Source organism: Diabrotica undecimpunctata, unplaced genomic scaffold (genome assembly GCF_040954645.1).
Source record: "Diabrotica undecimpunctata isolate CICGRU unplaced genomic scaffold, icDiaUnde3 ctg00002407.1, whole genome shotgun sequence".
In the NCBI taxonomy this organism is placed as follows: Eukaryota; Metazoa; Arthropoda; class Insecta; order Coleoptera; family Chrysomelidae; genus Diabrotica; species Diabrotica undecimpunctata.
The window spans coordinates 1-17,649 of record NW_027313593.1 but is presented as its reverse complement, the minus strand read 5'-3'; the positions used below and the strand labels follow the sequence as shown (position 1 = coordinate 17,649).

Genomic DNA, 17,649 nt, shown 5'->3' with positions numbered 1-17,649 from the left:
AGTATCCTAAAGCAAACTGCTGTAAGTACAATAAGAACTGAAAGTGAACAAGATTTCTTATCTGTTCTTCTTTCTGTTATTTCTTAGTTTTTTGAATAAAAGATACTTAAAACTGAATTTTGTTATTTGAAAACCTTTTTTAATAATTGTAACATATTATTGGGTGTTTCATTAACATACTTTTCATTAAAAAAAACTTTAATGAATTTTAGTCATTAATTTATTTGCAAGACTTTCTCTTTGAAAGAGATTTCAATTTTGAAGAGATTTCAATTTACAATCATCATTACTTTAGTTTCTATATAATGTATTGGCTAAAAAATGTAATAATTCGAAAATATAATTTACATGAAAGTTACAATGTTTTTTGTTGCTTTTTGTTGCTCCTGAAAAGTAAATCAAATAGCAGTAAAGAGGAAGTTTTGCAAATAACGGCCTCAAATATTCTTTCATAATAAACACAAATTCTAAAAACAATTAAGTGAATGAAATATATGCATAAGGAGTTACCTACCTGAAAAGTTTCTTATTGCCGGAGAAACTCTTAATTTATTTCCGAAAACATCTTCTCCGTGAATTCTTCTTTGTGCCCTGCATTCAAAACAAAACCATATTAATGGAACGAAAGAAACTTAGTATATGATATTTTTTTAAACGATCGCCACATGTTCGAGAATATAAATTTCAGTTTTAAGTTATCAAAAAGCAGATAAATATAATTGAAAAATATCCATACCTATAGTCTTTATCATAGGGCTTAAAATGTGCCATTTTTTAAAACACAAAATGAACGTTCACTTCATTTAAATAAAATTTTTAAAGTCATAAAAGGAGAGATGTCTTACAATGTGTACGGACAGTCAGTAGATGGGTGTTTTTACCGCTTTTTACGCCGAAAAGAATAGCTTGTAAAAAAGTTAACCAGTTCCAAAGTCATTAACGAAGAGAATCGGTTTGGTACTGTATAGAAGTAAAAAAGAATTGTGAATTTAATAGTAAAATATAGTTGAACAATTACTTTTTGATTGTATTTATATGGGTGGGACTTCAGGAACAAATAAACAGCAAAGACGTCTTAGATTTTTTTTTGGTTTGCACTCATTTCCAAAGCGCTTTTTCAGTAGCCGATGAAATGCCTTAATGACAGACGTGGAAAATCGTCATGTCGTCACAGACGTGAGGTCTCTGAGACTCAATTAAAACTGCTCTTAATACCTTGCGAGATTTTTATTTTATTTACATTTTTGTCCTTGAGAATGAATTTGAGAATTAAATGTATCTACTCAATCACACTTGTATTTTTACTGTAACTGCCTTGTATGTACTTTATATGATACTGATTAATATTTTAGGTACTTCTAGTTGTTCCATATTTTTTCCTGTCAGTCGAATCAAAAGCTGCCTTTACGTCAATAAATGTCAAGTATAGTAGGTCTTTTTCTATTTTTCATTCTATTATATTTCTTAAATGTTATTTGTGTGCCTATCTCCTAAATGCTGCCTGTTCTTCCAGTTTTTGTTCAACGTACTTCCTAAGTCTTTTCTGTATTAACGATGTCTCTAGTTTATAGCTAACTTGGGATACTCATATTGCTCTATAGTTTTCGCATTGGGTGTCTTCTCCTTTTTTTATGTATTGGTACGATTAAATTATAGTCCTAAATAAGAGTATAAGGAGACAAATGGATGCGGAAATAGAGAGCCTGGAAGCGGTGGAAAATGAGGAGAAATTTTGGACAAAATGTAGAAAAATAATAACTGAGAAGGCATCGGAAATATTGAGAAAAACCAAACCAGTTAGACAAAACGAATGGTTTGGGTTTCCCCTAAGAAGGGAAGAAAAAAGATTACATAGAAGAAAAAAAGACACCTATTCACATAGGAAGAAGCAGAGGCCTACCGCGAATTAGGTGGTTAGATGGGGTTGAGACCGACTTAGGGATACTACAGATCAGAAGATGGCAACACGTGGCCAGAAACATCTTAGAGCAGGCCAAGATCCACAAAGGATTGTCGAGCCAAAGACGATAAAATTATTTTCCCATTCCTCGGGCATCTTTTGATTTTTTCAAGCTTCTTTATAAATTATGCACAGCCGTTATTAACCAAGCTAAAAGCTCTTTAGTTTTCCAGTTACTATTAGGTAATCGTTCTTTTATGTATAGTAATGGAATATAGTAACTCTTCCCGCTAGTCTTTTTTTTCAGTTAAGAGATAACAATAAAAATTTTAAAATTTGACACATGGATCTTAACCTATTCATTTCATTTCAATGCAGAGTGGATAGGTATATGGGTAGAACAAGAGTTGGGCAAGCGTGGAAGGTGATAAAGTCTCTCCGGAGGGAAGGAAAGGAAAAATCTAACTTACGGTTAATAGATCTGAAACAGTGGAAACATCATTATGAGATCTTACTGACAGAGGATAGATGTAAATTCCAAAAGATCGAAATGGAAGAAATATCCGAACATACACAAATAATTGAGATAACAACCGGAGAGTTAAGCCATGCCGTCAACAGATCAAAAACGGTAAAGCAGCAGGACCTGGAGACATCCCAATTGAGTTGGTAAAGTATGGACCAAAAATATTACATGAGATGTTGGTTCAACTATTTAAGAAATGCTTAAAAGGACAAAATATCCCCGATGATTGGAAATTTGGATACATCAGCTCAATATTCAAGAAAGGGGATAAACGCAAATGCTCTAATTATAAGGGAATAACTGATATCAGCTCAGTGGGGAGGTTGCACGGTCGAATAATAAAAGAAAGAATAGAATCAGAATAAGAAGACATAGAAGAAAAAAATGGATGTCGTGCAGGAAGATCGTGCAATGATGGTATATTCGTTCTGCAGCAGGTAATCGAAAAACTATCTACCCACCTATTGTTTGTAGATTTAGAGAAGGCATACGATACAGTATCTTTGAAAAAACTGTTTCAAACATTGACGAAAGTAGGTCTCAGTAGAGAGTATGTGGATGCTATCGCAAATATATACAAAAATGCTAGAACTGTCGTTAAAGAAGGAAACTTTATATCTGAATAATTTACAATAACAAACGGGCTTAAACAAGGATGCTGTCTATCTCCGACCTTATATATTCAATCATCGCTAGAGCAGTGGAGGAAACAAGTATCCGGAATGGGAATAGATATAGGCGGTGGTAAATGTCTAACAACTTTGTTTAAAAAACTAAAGAAAGAATATGAAAAATGGGGCCTCAATATGAATATGTCAAGACAGAGGAGATAATGAAGAAGATTTGTGGTTTTGCTTGGCCCGTCGTTCGCCAGACGTAATTGGCTGAAGAGTGTGCAACTCGAGTCATCCAAATCTCCTGTAAGCGACCTTCAGTTATATTTGTGTTTGGGTGAACGTCGTGTTTCATCCTTACCACATAAAATCATCCTAGTACAAACATCCTCCTTCGATAGATTGACAATCTATCGAACCTTGGTAGAGCCTATTATGACTTATGAGGCAGAAGTTTGGCACATCGCGAAAAAGATAGAAAAACAATACAAGTAGTAGAAATGGATTTTCTAAGGAGAGCGTGTGGTGTATTAAAAAAAGATCATATCAGGAAAGAAGATATTAGAAGGAGGACAAATACTGTATGTGCCAGTGTAGGCAGAATTAAAATGAGACAACTAGTATGGTATGATCACGTGAAACGAATGAATGAAGATAGATGGACAGAAAACGATGGCGGTCGAAATGCGAGAAGCGACAAAGGCTGTAGGAACCTCGCTTATATATATATATATATATATATATATATATATATATATATATATATATATATATATATATATATATATATATATATATATATATATATTTCAATTTGCTATTCAAATACATTAATAAACAAATCCACTCCTGTAGTGGACTACTAGATTGAACTACTCTTTGAATTCTGAATCAGAATTCCAAATTTCAAAATAACTAAATTATAATAAAATAGTCTACAATATTTATAGTTTCTACAAATCACTTGTTTTGAGGTTGCAATTTACTTTTATTACAGCAACATTATTGGAATTTATTACTATCTGTGGAAGAAAGTTGAGGTAAGAACTGTGACTAGTATTATTTACAATACTGCCACCTGTATATTTGTAAGTGGTTACAATATACAAATGATTTCACAAAAATTAATCATATGTTGAACATAGCCCCATAACACATTTCTTCGTTTTATAGCTTTACCACGAAATTATTTTTATAGTACGAATCGAGCGGGACTAGGAGATTTGTCAGCTTTCGTTTTCGATCCTTTAACTGCTCGTGCACTGGTGATGTCGAAAACTGTGAAGTTAATAAATGATACTCGTTTGTGTTAAATTTATGTTATATTTAGATTAGATATTCTGGTCTATTCCAGTGTACTTCTCGTATAATTTTTGATAATTTTGAGTTTGATAAAACTTCGTTCTCCCGATGACACTGTCACTGGCAGCGTGAGAATAATTTTCAGTCCAGTCGAATGTGAAGGCAGCCTTCCTCTAGCTATATATTTTAAATAAAACTTAACATTTCTTTGCATGTAGCTTCCTTTAAATTTTCATCAACTCATGCTTGATCTATTTTAAATTTAAATTCTTCACTGTAAACATCAGTAGTGTACATGCTTGTCAACTCTTCTTCCCTTATTTGTTTTTGATCCCTGAACATGAATTGTTCAGAGACGTATCTGGACACAGTTGCAGCTTGCATCTTCTTCTTCGAACATCGGCAGTGTAAATAGTGCACAGAAGGGGTAACAGGACTGCCGCCTGAGACACTCCGGCTTCTGGGGCTCCTTGTTCAGATAAGACTTGTCCTATCTGGACCCTGAACCTACGGTTGCTTAAGAACGAGATGAGTCTCGTCATGGCCCCGCTGTATCCGTAGTATATCAGTGTTTTATGCCACACTCTATCAAAGGCTTTGCTGACGTTCAGGAAGGCTGCTCCTGTGTATTGTTTGTTATTGAATACAGCTGTTATGTAGTCTGTTAGTCTGAGTAGGTACTTGTAGTTCAGTGGACTGTCCTGCTTTGAATCCAATTTGAGCTTCTCTTTTTTATCCAAAAAACTTATTTTTGGATATTATGTGGAATTCTACAGGGTGATTAATAACTACGTAGTATAGCAAACATATAATTTTTTTAAATGGGACACTGTATATATTTTTTCATAATTATATTCCTCTCATAATTCTTGTTCTTATAACATTGGGCTTTGCATTATTATACAGAGCATTTAACAAGTTATGAGTATTCTTATTTCGAAATGTATATAATGAAGTAATGCATAAACAATTATTTATTTTATATAATAAGGTAAACTATATTAGTTTTTAGGATTACTACAATTTCCCAAGTTAACATACTCCTTTTCCAACTTGGCTGCACCGTACTGAAGACGACCAATAGTCAGAAATACGTATATACGGTTGCCTTCCGTCGATATTATTCACTTATTCACTCGCATTCTCCTATTCCATATATATACAGTGATGAGTGCATTAAGAACCGGCAAAATAACGCAAAAGATAGAAAACATAATACGTTGTGAAATAAAAAGAGATGAAAGTAGTAGAGGTGGGAAATTATCGATAGAAACCTCTAATTTACATTATATTACATTAGGACTATCGATAGTTTCCCACCTTTAGACGTTAGCTTTTCAGCTAGTTGACTTCAGTCATAATATTACAAGTATGACGTCGAACATTAACATTTTTTAAATTTCGCATAAAGTAAAAACTGATTGAAGGCAATAAAGCAAAGCTTAAGTAAACAGTTTAATTAGTAGTAATTTTATAATTAATTCTGTGTTGACGAATACCGAATAACAAGCTATGATAATTCTGTATTGAGAAGAGTGTATGCGACGTCTCAAATCACAGTTTATTATTGATTAATACTTTAATTTTGGATAAAAACATACTCATACTTAAACTGTTTTTACTCACATTACGTGATACGTATTACTATGCCTGAAGTCAACCAGCTCATAAGCTAACGTCTAAAGGTGGGACACTTTCGATAGATCTAATGTAATGTAAAGTAAATTATAAGGTTTATATCGATAATTTCTCACCTCTACTACTTTTTATTCACAACTTATTATGTTTTCTATCTTTTGCGTTATTTTGCCGGTTCTTAAGGCACTCATTCCTGTATATATATATATATATATATATATATATATATATATATATATATATATATATATATATATATATGTGTGTGTGTGTGTATATGTATATGTATAAAGGGATGTCCCGTGAAATTTCTATTGATCTATAACCCTCTATAGCGAGGCAAATTTGGTTATAATGAGAGAAAATAAGATCGAAAAACGTGTTTTTTACGTTTTTGGCCCGGCCGTGGCTATAAATAAATACCCTTTTTAACTGCCCCGCAATAAATTAACTGCCGTCCACAATAAACTTTTTTACAATAAATACAACTGTTTCACATCTTTAGAAAATGTGATAGATAAAATAATACTGGACAAAACTTTATCATTGACAATAAAAGTAAACAACTCTTTTTTGTTTTAATGTATTTCATTGACAATAAAAGTGAACAATGTTTTTCCAAAAACACCATTCAGACATTTATTAGCATATTATATTGCTCGAATGGCTTCACTATAGGAAGTTAATGTTTTAGAAAACTACATATTCATATGTACGCACAGTATTATTGTTGTCTGATATAACGAGATCGGCTTATAACGAGGTAATTAGTCTGCCATTTCAGTTCTCGTTATAGAGAGAGTCTACTGTATATAATATATAAACGCGGTTTCATTAAAGCCTTGGCCATCTTTCGCACCCCGAATCCCATTAATTCTATTTACATATGCATCCTCCCACTTCTATCTTCTTTGCATCGCTTCTGGGACATTCCTAATTCAGTCTTTTATAGTATACTTACAAAGCCTTCTCCAATACATTATCTCCGTCACTTTGATTCTTTCATTTTACCTTTTCGTTAGCATCAACACTTCAGCTCTATAAGTCACTGTGCTTTCAACAAATGTACTAAAAATGCGTCTCTTTATATTTTTGGATATACTTTCGTTGCACAGTACTGGATGCAATTGTCTAATTACCGTTTTTCTTGTGGTTATTTTCTTTTGAATGTCAAAAGAATGATTATTTCCTAAAGAATGTTTTGCTGAGGCTGCAGTGTTTTTATTATTATTACTTCAGACATTGTTTTTGTGTGCAATAATTCGTCTATGTAAATACTGATAAGTCTGTCCAATATATGTCAAGTTACAGTCTTTACAATTTATTTCACAAAATGCATATGATTAACTATCTTTAAATGTAAATACGTAGACTGTAGATGTCTAATTTGTCATACCCAATTTAAGTAGTCAATAAAATTTACTTCTATATTAGAGGAAAAAAATAATATTCTGAATGAATGAATTATAGTCTTCGCTCGCACGCAGATGAAAAAATGTTTTTTGCCGATAGAGCATGTATGTAGTAAAACTCTGAGATAGCGCGTGATAGATAGCAATCTAAAAGCAATTATTTTCGTCGCAAATGTTATAAAAGTTATAGTCTTTGTTGTATATAGATGTAAGTAATTATTTCACCGATATTTATCGGGAAAGAGCAATTTACGTTACAAGACCGGTGAGTGGTGTTTACTAAACAATGCTTCTAAGAATATTTTCTATACAAAATAGATGTGATATTTCATAACTGCCAAGCGTCCGTCCTGCTACGGTTCAATCTATTTCTGTTTAACAGCTTTTATTATAATTGTAACTCATAAAATCTGGTTTTAAAATTTATAGCGTTGAAATTCTTTTGTCTGTAAAGCATTTTACGATATGATACATAGTTTTCTCACAATATTGCAACAAACAAAGGTGACTAAGTTTACAGCTCAAACAAAGCAACAAAACAAATCACACATTTAAAAATCCAATAATTTTTAAATAAGCACTAAACTTTCTCAAATCAATTACAAAAACTTGGTGGGGTGCTGATGTTGAAATATGTCTTCTATTTTATGGTTCTTATATCAGGTCCATTATAGATTATGGCTCTGTACTTTACGGATCCGCGCTAGTAACAATATTTTAGGTCGTATAGATGTTTTTATAAACACAGTTTTGCGGTGTTGCATGGGTGCTATGAGATCCACCCCTATTGAACAACTTTATGTTGAGACAATCGAACCGCCCAGTAAATTTAGAAGAGAATATCTCAGTCAAAAATTTCTCCTTAAAGTTCGTTGTTACAACACTTGTTTATATAAAGATATTAGTAGTTTATATTATTTCGACTTAACAAATAAATATTGGACTCACAAGAATTCTCCACCCTTATGCGAAGCATTTCGAAATACTGCAAATAAAGATACTGAACTTTCAGTTGCAAATAAAGTGGTACATTTTAAAGATTTCTTTGAGTTACTGGATCAAGTACATATAATACAACCTATTTATCATGAGAACCCTTTAATAAGTCGTATTGTTTTAAACAACTATCTAACAAAATGGCCAAAATCTGTTTGTATTTATACAGAGGCATCTAAAAGTTCAAACAGTACTGGTTGTGCCTTTTATATTCCAGATAAATTTATAGAAAAAATGTTTAAGCTGCCCACAAATTTCTTTATTTTTAGTGCCGAGGCTGCGGCCATATATGAAGCTTTAATTTATTTTAAATTTGCATCATATAGTTCAGCAGTAATTTTATCTGATTCATTATCTGTACTTACAGCTATTCAAAAACCGCAACTACCATGTAGTACTTCTAATCCATACATTTTTTTAATTAAAAAATGCTTATTTGAAATTAATAAATACACCCAAAAATACAATTGATGTGGATCAAAGCACATTCAGGACTTACATATAATGAACACGTAGACCAGTTAGCTAAAAATTCCATCAATGCTTTTGCTTGTTCAAGAACTGAACAAATGAACAACTGGAAAGCACACTGGGAAAAGTACTGTAGTATTTCAACAACACAATATAGTTTGATACAACCAAATATTCCAAAAAAACCTTGGTATAAGAATTTCATCCTCCCTCGCAAATATATAACTCTACCATCAGTAGACTTAGATTTGGTCATGCATGTTATCCTGCACATTTATTTAAAATAAATATATTAGATTCCGATATTTGTCAAGAATGTCAGATTAAAAGTGACTTAAACCACATATTTTTTGAATGTCAAAAGTATAAACAACCCACCAACAACCTAATTAAAAGAATGATGGACAAGAACATCCCACTTCCTGTTAATATTCTCTTTCTACTATCACTTAATGAAAAGAAAATGTTTGCCTGCTTGATAAACTTTTTGTCTGATAGTAAAGTATGCCTGTAATTAGATTTGTAACCTATGTTTAGAAAAAAATTAGTATCACAAAAGTATCACAACAGTACTTGCTTAGACTAAGGACATTATTTTTCTTCAAATTTTTCTGATTTTACTCTGACTTAAACATTCTACATTTTTCTTTGTTGATTTCTCATTATGTGCATTGTTTAAAAATTCAACCCTCAGCGAGAAAATGTTTCATAAACATTTAAATGCTCTACTTTTATTTGATATACTCTAAATAATATTTTGTCAACGGCCAATAAGAAATATCTCGAGAACTAAAGGTAAATGAATCATGAAAATTGGAATGAAGGGGTTTTGAAGAGTGACACATTTAATGAAAATATTTTTATTTATTTGCTACTCCCGGTTATACCGGAAGTTGCTTATTAACTTCGTTTTTTTAATTAAACACCCTGTATATTTTTAATTTTAGAAATATTCACGTTTTTCTGAACATTGTTTGTTAATATACCTATACCTATTGTGGACCGTAAGTTATAATAATTTTTATATGAAAATTACATTTTTTAAACATGTGTATACAGTTTAATATCCTTTAATGTAATTTAAATAAAAGTTTAAATTCCTTAGGAACTTATTAACCAGATACAGCATTATCGTTTACAGCGTAAAGTTGCCTTTTTCTTATGTCAAAATTGGCATAAAACCGGTATCCTAAATTTTCGCCTAATTCCTTTTTTTAAATGGGACACCCTATATGGGTTCATTATTTTAGAAAAATATGTTTTTCACTATCGATCTGTATTAGTATTCCCTATAGATATCTCTTGCAGTTTTCAAAAAAATTAACTTTTATACATTTTTGTCACAAAAAATGTATTTATCAAGTAGCCTATGGAATATTCTGTCCAAAATATCTGTTATTGTTAATGTTTAATAGTAACTTTGTTGTATGCCATTGGGTGACAGTTATAATAATAATTTGCCTAATTTTCTTGACAAAATAATAATGGCTCATTTAGGATATACCAATGATGATTTTATAAATTTAATTATAATTTCGGTGAGTGTAACAGAGTAGCATCCATAACTTGCCGTGTTTTTGCTAAGAGATATCCTAATAAGTCTCGGCCAAATCATAAAAACTATAAAACGTTTGTTGAACAACTGTTTCCAGTTTGCCCAGTTTATAAGTAAACGGACCCACGTCGATAATAAAGACTTACAAAAAGATATTCTGGGATATTTTGCAGCTAATCCAAATTCATCCTTACGGTAATGTGAGCAATTGTTACAGGTATCCACTTGAATAATTCACAGAATTTTAAAAAACATCATTGGATCCTTTATTTGTATACACTAGCTCAACATTAACGTCCTGGAGATTATGTAAGACATGTAGAATTTTGTGAATAGGTTTTAATGAAATGCCAAGATCAAGATTTTACAAAAAAAAAAAAATATTTGGTGTGACGAATCGAAGTTTACAAAAAAAATGGTATGTTTAACCGCCATAACAGTCACTTCTGGAGTGACGAAAATCCTCAGCTCACGTGGGATAGTAAATTTCAGGCATTCTTTTTGTTCAATGTTTTTTATGCTGTGAAAATAATAAGATAGTCGCTCTCATGATTTATGTCAAACATTTAAACGAAGAGCGTTACTGCAACATTTACGGCAAGTAATTGTACCAGTACTGCACGCTTTACATAATTATAAGGCTAACGAGGCTTGGTTTCAACAAGATGGAACACCGGCTCACAATATTCGAGAATTCGGTACATTGCTTGATGAAATATTTAGCGATAGACAGATAGCTAATAAGGATCCGTTTCTCTGGTCACCAAGATACCGTTGTCACCATTAGATTACTATATTTGGAGACATGTTAAAAATAATGTGTTCCCAGAACCTGTCACTACTGAGCAAGGAATAATAACTAAAGTCCTGCAAGTTCTTAACGAAATAGATTAAGAATCAATTGAAGGGCCAAGTGGAAGAAGGTGTTAAGTTACAAAAACTAATTTTCAAGATAATCCACTTTTAGTGAATGATGCTGTCATTTTTTTATTAAAAACACTGGAACTATTATATTATAGGGTTTTGTGTTAGGACATAAGTAATAAGTTTTTTGGTATATATTAAGTCTTTTAATACTATCATCTTCCCCCTCTTTTTTTAACAAAAATGTACATAACACCTTCTTCTATTATTACCAAGTACCAAAAGGAATAGATTATTTACCGAAATAAAGAGTTGACTACAAAAAAATAATTTATTTATTCATAAAACCAGTAACAGATTTAGATTATTGTTGAAACTTATAAAAAATGTTTTAAATAGATATTACTACTTTCTTTGGCGTTTTTGCGGTATTGGAGCATTTCTGTTTTGTTCATATTCACGAATCACACGTTCGTAATATCCACGATGTTCTTCTGAAATATATGGCAACTGCGTAACAATATCAGCAATTTTTTTGTCTGATATATTTCCAGTTTTCTCTAAGATTCTAGAAAAGTGAATATTTTCTGTGGGTACCTTTGGTTTATTCTTAAATATTGAAACCTTAAGAAATGGAGTATATTCATCATACGACTCTTTGTATAGATAGCTTCCAAATTCATCGATTCGAATCCACTTAATGCCATCTCTGAAGCGAACCTTTTGATTAAGTAAATTTTTTTTTTATCTTTTCAGCGGTGTTTGTTGCCTCTACAGATAATGTCTGAAGATTATTCGTTGAACTGGCCTCTTCTAAGCTTACGTTTGTAATATTCTCTTCTGCTTCAAGATTTCCCACTCCCTGTTCAGTATTTTCCCGACTACTTACTCCAATACTTGCCAATTTTACACTGTCACCATCGTCACTGGATTCCTCTTCACCTGGAACATATTCACTGCCACTTGATTCAAATAAACATGACGCAGGTGAATGTAGAACCCAATCATCATCAGATATTTGTTGAGTGTCAACTAAAAAGTACCAGTATTAGAACTTAAAGTATTTAAAATTGAACAATTCATGCTTCCACAAAATTAAAAAATAATTACCTTCCATCTTATTTTCAATATTAATATTTGAAGAAATCAAATCTCTATCTTCTTTATTTATGGATTTTTGCTCCATTTCCACCCCTTTTGGCACTCCTTTACAGGAAACATATTCACTGCCACTTGATCCATACATATGTGTCATTGGTAAATCTGAAACCTGTTCTTTATCAGGTAATATGTGGCGAGTGTCAACTAAAAATTAAATTTCGTTATCTACAATAATCACTCTTATTTATTTACAATAATTTAATTTATAATAATTAAAAAAATACGTACCTTCTATTTCATTGCCATTACTGGTATTTAAAGAATAATAATTTAAATCAGCATATTGTGCTTGCGCCTTTTCAACCAACCTTTTTCCACGTTGAGACATATTTTTGTTCAAACGATAAATATCTCGCCAATATGTTTGTAATATAAATATTTATTTAGCAACCAAATAATTCCTTCTAAGCGAGAGAAATTATGTTAAAAATTACTCATCGATAGTCGACTGAATTCACTAGAGGAATGACGAGAATAGTTTCTGTTGTACTTAACGTTTATTATGACCTCGAGACATCAGGTGACGGAAGGAGGAAACAGTGTTGCATTTCCAATGTATAATAAACTGCGTGGCTTATGAATGGAAGAAGGCGTTATGTGCCCATGACTCCTTATTCCAGTATCTATTAATAATTTTACTGCACTTAACACCTTATGCGTTTGTGTATTGCTGTTCATATGCTAGATAGAGTTAAAGAAATAACGATTTATGATAAATAGGTACTTAAAACATTCCTCCAAGACAAAACTAAGTTTTAAAAAAAATGTTACATAACACCTTCTTCCACTTGGCCCTTCAATTTCAAGAGCTACTAATGAAAATCTGATTAGAAAAGTTCATAAATGATTGGATGTTGATGGGTAACATTTTGAACATTTATTACATTAATAAGCTAGTGCCTATTTTCTTTGATAACATTTTTTTAATTGTTTACTGTTTAACTCACAATATGAAAGTTGTAAATTAACACAACATAGTCTATGAAAAAAAAAATTTTGTGACAAAAATGTATAAAGTTAATTTATTTGAGAACTGCAAGAGAGAGGTATAGGGAATACTAATTCAGATCGATAGTGAAAAACAATATAATGAATCACACACAGGGTGTCCCATTTGAAAAAAAGGAATTAAGCGAAAATTTAGGATGCCAGTTTTATGCCAATTTTGACACAACCCTGTATAATGAAAAAGGCAACTTTACACTGTAAACGGTAATGCTGTATCTAGTTAACAAGTTCCTAAGGAATTTAAACTTATATTCAAATTACATTGGAGGATATTGAACTTTATATACATGGTAGAAAAGTGTAATTTTCATATAAAAACCATTATAACTCAAAAACGGTTAACAATAGGAATAGGGAAGTATTAACAAAAAATGTTCAGAATAACGTGAATATTTCTAAAATTAAAAAATATACAGGGTGTCCCATTAAAAAAAAAAAAGAAAGTTATATAAGCAACTTATAGCTAATAGTTAATAAGCAATAAATAGATCACTCCTCAAAACCCCTTCATTCCAATTTTCGTGATTTCCTTACCTTTAGTTCTCGAGATATTTCTAATTGGCAGTTTATCTGCCGTACCCTGTACATAATTACCTAAGATTTAGAGCGTTAAGTAATTTATAAAAAAAATTGTTCATATTTTTCCATTTAGTCATTTTTAACTATTTTGAACCAATTTTAAAACAAGAAAAATTCCAGATTGTTATTCACCAGTGGCGGTTTTTGGGGGTAGGCAGGATAGGCCTGGCCTACCCAATAGTTTAAAGAGCTTTAAAATTGAAAAACATATATTCAAAAATTATGTTAATGCATGTAAATAAGTTTTAAATGTACTAAATCACTTAATACATTAGCATCCGTTAAAACAACTATTTTATTACAGTATACTGCCTCTATAACCAACACGGTTATTACGAGGTTTCGCTTATAACGAGGTACATTAGATGTCCCGTAAAATTTCTATTGAACTATAACCCTCTATAGCGAGGCAAATTTGGTTATAACGAGAGAAAATAAAATTGAAAAACGTGTTTTTTTACGTTTTTGTCCGGACGTGGCTATAAATAAATACCTTTTTAAACGGCCCCGCAATAATATAACTAACTGCCGCCCGCAATAAACTTCATAAAATTAAAATAAATATTTTATTGACAATAAAAGTAAACTTTTTTTTCAAAAACACCTTTAAAACACAATATATATCAATATCAACTCGAATAGACAATCAATGTTTTAAAAAATGTTTAGAAAATACCACATTTCCCATAAACGACATAGTAAAACTACCCACCCACATCTTATCGGGTCACCTCAACGTTATAGAAAGTTATCCGACAGTACCATCGAACATATTAAATATCATTAATAGGCCCGATCGGAACTCTCCGACCCAGCTCATATAAGATCCCCGTACAAAAAGCGTTTGAAGTTAAGCAGCTTGCCGGACAACAATTATATTGTCGTGTTTATGCTTGCTGTTAGGCACCAGACGATCGGGCCTACGCCGATCATCCTTGTCACTTGTAACGTAATTATCGAATTGTAATACAGTTGCAAACAAGTGCACGGTTGCCCAAATAAATTTAAAAAAAAAATCGTAAAATTCAAAAAAATAAAAGATTCCCACTCTCAAAAAAAAAAATTGTATTACACACACTGTCAGCTACAGAATTTTTTTTGGGAGGTCATGGATCTTGAGGGTGATTACTTTTCTCTGATGCAAGGTCACTTTTAGTCTTACCACCAATAGGATAAGTGGGTTTTCAAATATTTGTAGGGGGGGGGGGTCATGACCCTGTCACCCCTCCCTCTGGATCCGCCACTGATTACACATAGCTATTTGTAATTTGCTGGTTTGGCCTACCCAAAATTTTAACACACCAGCCGCCACTGTTATTCACTTATATTAAAACAATAAGAAGAATCTAAATTCAAACATTAGAACAACATGGTCATAGTTTAAACATTTTAACAGTGACACTCAACTATATGGCATGCAATTACATACTACAAAAAGCAATTTCTTTCAAAGTTTGAAGAATCACTGTTCAAATTCATTTCTCATATCTAATTCACTTGAATTATAAATCAAAAAAATACTAACCTGGTTGCATTATCTAAAGTAGTATACTTCACAGTTGCTGTTCCATCAATGGACTTCACATTAAATATTTTCCCACCACAATTTTCCACTATAACTTTTAATCGGTTCCTAATCCTTAGATGTTCCACATGTTTCGGTAAATTTGTAACAGTTACATACACAGGACCTGGACTGAAAAACTAAAAAAAGAAACATATCTAAAAATGAACTTTGATCAGATAAAAGGCATATATCGAGCACAGTTTAATTTAATCTTGCCCAAGTACTTTTGATCCCTAGATCATCTTCAGGGGCATTTCGTCAATTGTGGCCTATCCGGCAAGAACAAGATGTCATAACATATAAATGTACATTACACTACACTACAAATGGACAAAACAAACACTTTAAAATTATTTAAGAAAGGCTACATTACTTGCGGAAGCCGGAGACAGAATGAGAATCATTCTAAATATTTTAAAGTGTTTGTTTGTCCATTTGTAGTGTAGTGTAATGTACATTTATATGTTTATGACATCTTGTTCTTGCCGGATAGACCACAATTGACGAAATGCCCCTGAAGATGATCTAGGGATCGAAAGTACTTGGGCAAGATTAAATTAAACTGTGCTCGATATATGCCTTTTATCTGATCAAAGTTCATTTATTCGAGCATTCAACCTTATATTTATTTATATCTATCTAAAAATGTCTGGGGGAAAAACAATTTGTAATTGTATATGTATATAGGGTGGAAAAAACTAAAAGTAAAAGAAAAAGTGCTTACCTTTGTTGTACAAGCTGGTATATCTTTCATCAATTGACAAAATAAATGATGCTCATTTGCACACAATATTAGAGCATCTGCTATATTAACATTATGTACTAAAATAACCCTGATTTTCCTTCTATACCTCAAGTCAGCAAGGTCTGCTGCAAAATTTATATCACTAGAAATTAAAACAACTGCAGAAGGTGGTGGATGTAGCTCCCCAAACCTTCGCAGTGATTGTCTTAACTTTTCATCAGCAGCATTCTTCGAAATTGAGGATACATGCACTAACATCACCTAAAATTAAAGAAAATGTAATATCCTGTGTATCAAATTCATGCATATCTATTCACAGTGAGGCATTATTTATTTTTTATTTTATTGACATTATTATTAAGCATAGATAAAATGAATTTTATGCTACTGTAAAAGACAAACTTGACATGTTGAATGAGCTTGAATGAGCATGTTGGATTAGGGGTGATATTAATGTGGACCATCTATCAAGTACCAAACCAAAAAATGATTATGAAGTGCTTCTAAATGTTAATGCTTTTTTCTCTGTAAATCAAAATATACCTACTATAGTCACAAGTAATACAAAAACACTTATAGGCTATACATTCACCAATACTAAATCAAATCATGAACTGGTAGTTGTAGAAGCATGTATCAATGATCACTGAATTCAAATCTTATGCAGTCAAACACAGTTCAATTAATTTGAACACTATTGTATGTTTAATAGTCTAGTTTAAAGACAGATTGTTTGTAAGTACAGTTGAACCTCATCTTCTTATTCAAAATTTTTAATGTGTCAAAGTAATTATATTAGTTTTTGTATTATATATTTTTTCTAATTTGACCCACATAGCCTTTGCTCAGGGGTGTAATTGTATATTTGGCATTTGTTACAAGTAACATTTGTACTTTCATTAAATAAATATATAAATAAATAGATGAGAAGAAATGGAAAGTTAGTTTTAGAAAAAAAATTAGTATGAAAAACTGAAACAAAGAAAAATAACTAAGAAAAATATGAAACCATTCTCCTCTTTATATACTTAATTCTTTTGCAATTTGCAGACAATTAGAAAGTTCAAAACTTTGTTTTGGGTGGAAAATTGTTAAATGAATTGCTGTTTTTTAAATATAAAAAAAGTACCAAGCTGTTAATAACTTTAATTCGCATCCAAAAGTTAATACAGGGCTATATATTGATTTGAATGCAGTTATTTTTGTTTTTCTTGAAATTTCTCTCTTATGTACTGATAGTCTCTTACTTGTTCTATTTCTAGTCCTTCGAATTTTACATCTAACTTCTCCTGTTTACTCTGAGATAGCGCG

At 31.6% G+C, this 17,649-nt stretch overlaps 1 protein-coding gene across 1 annotated transcript; it reads right to left on the bottom strand.

Moving 5' to 3' along the window:
* Window positions 1-514: 514 nt before the first annotated feature.
* On the bottom strand, window positions 515-17,622 carry LOC140431977 (meiosis regulator and mRNA stability factor 1-like; the record flags this gene model as incomplete). Its single annotated transcript, XM_072519843.1, has 4 exons — window positions 17,586-17,622; window positions 16,318-16,599; window positions 15,552-15,730; window positions 515-591 (listed from the first exon to the last, which is right to left on the bottom strand). Coding segments are annotated over exons 2-4 (535 nt in total), but the record flags the coding sequence as incomplete, so codon positions are not given.
* Window positions 17,623-17,649: the final 27 nt, after the last annotated feature.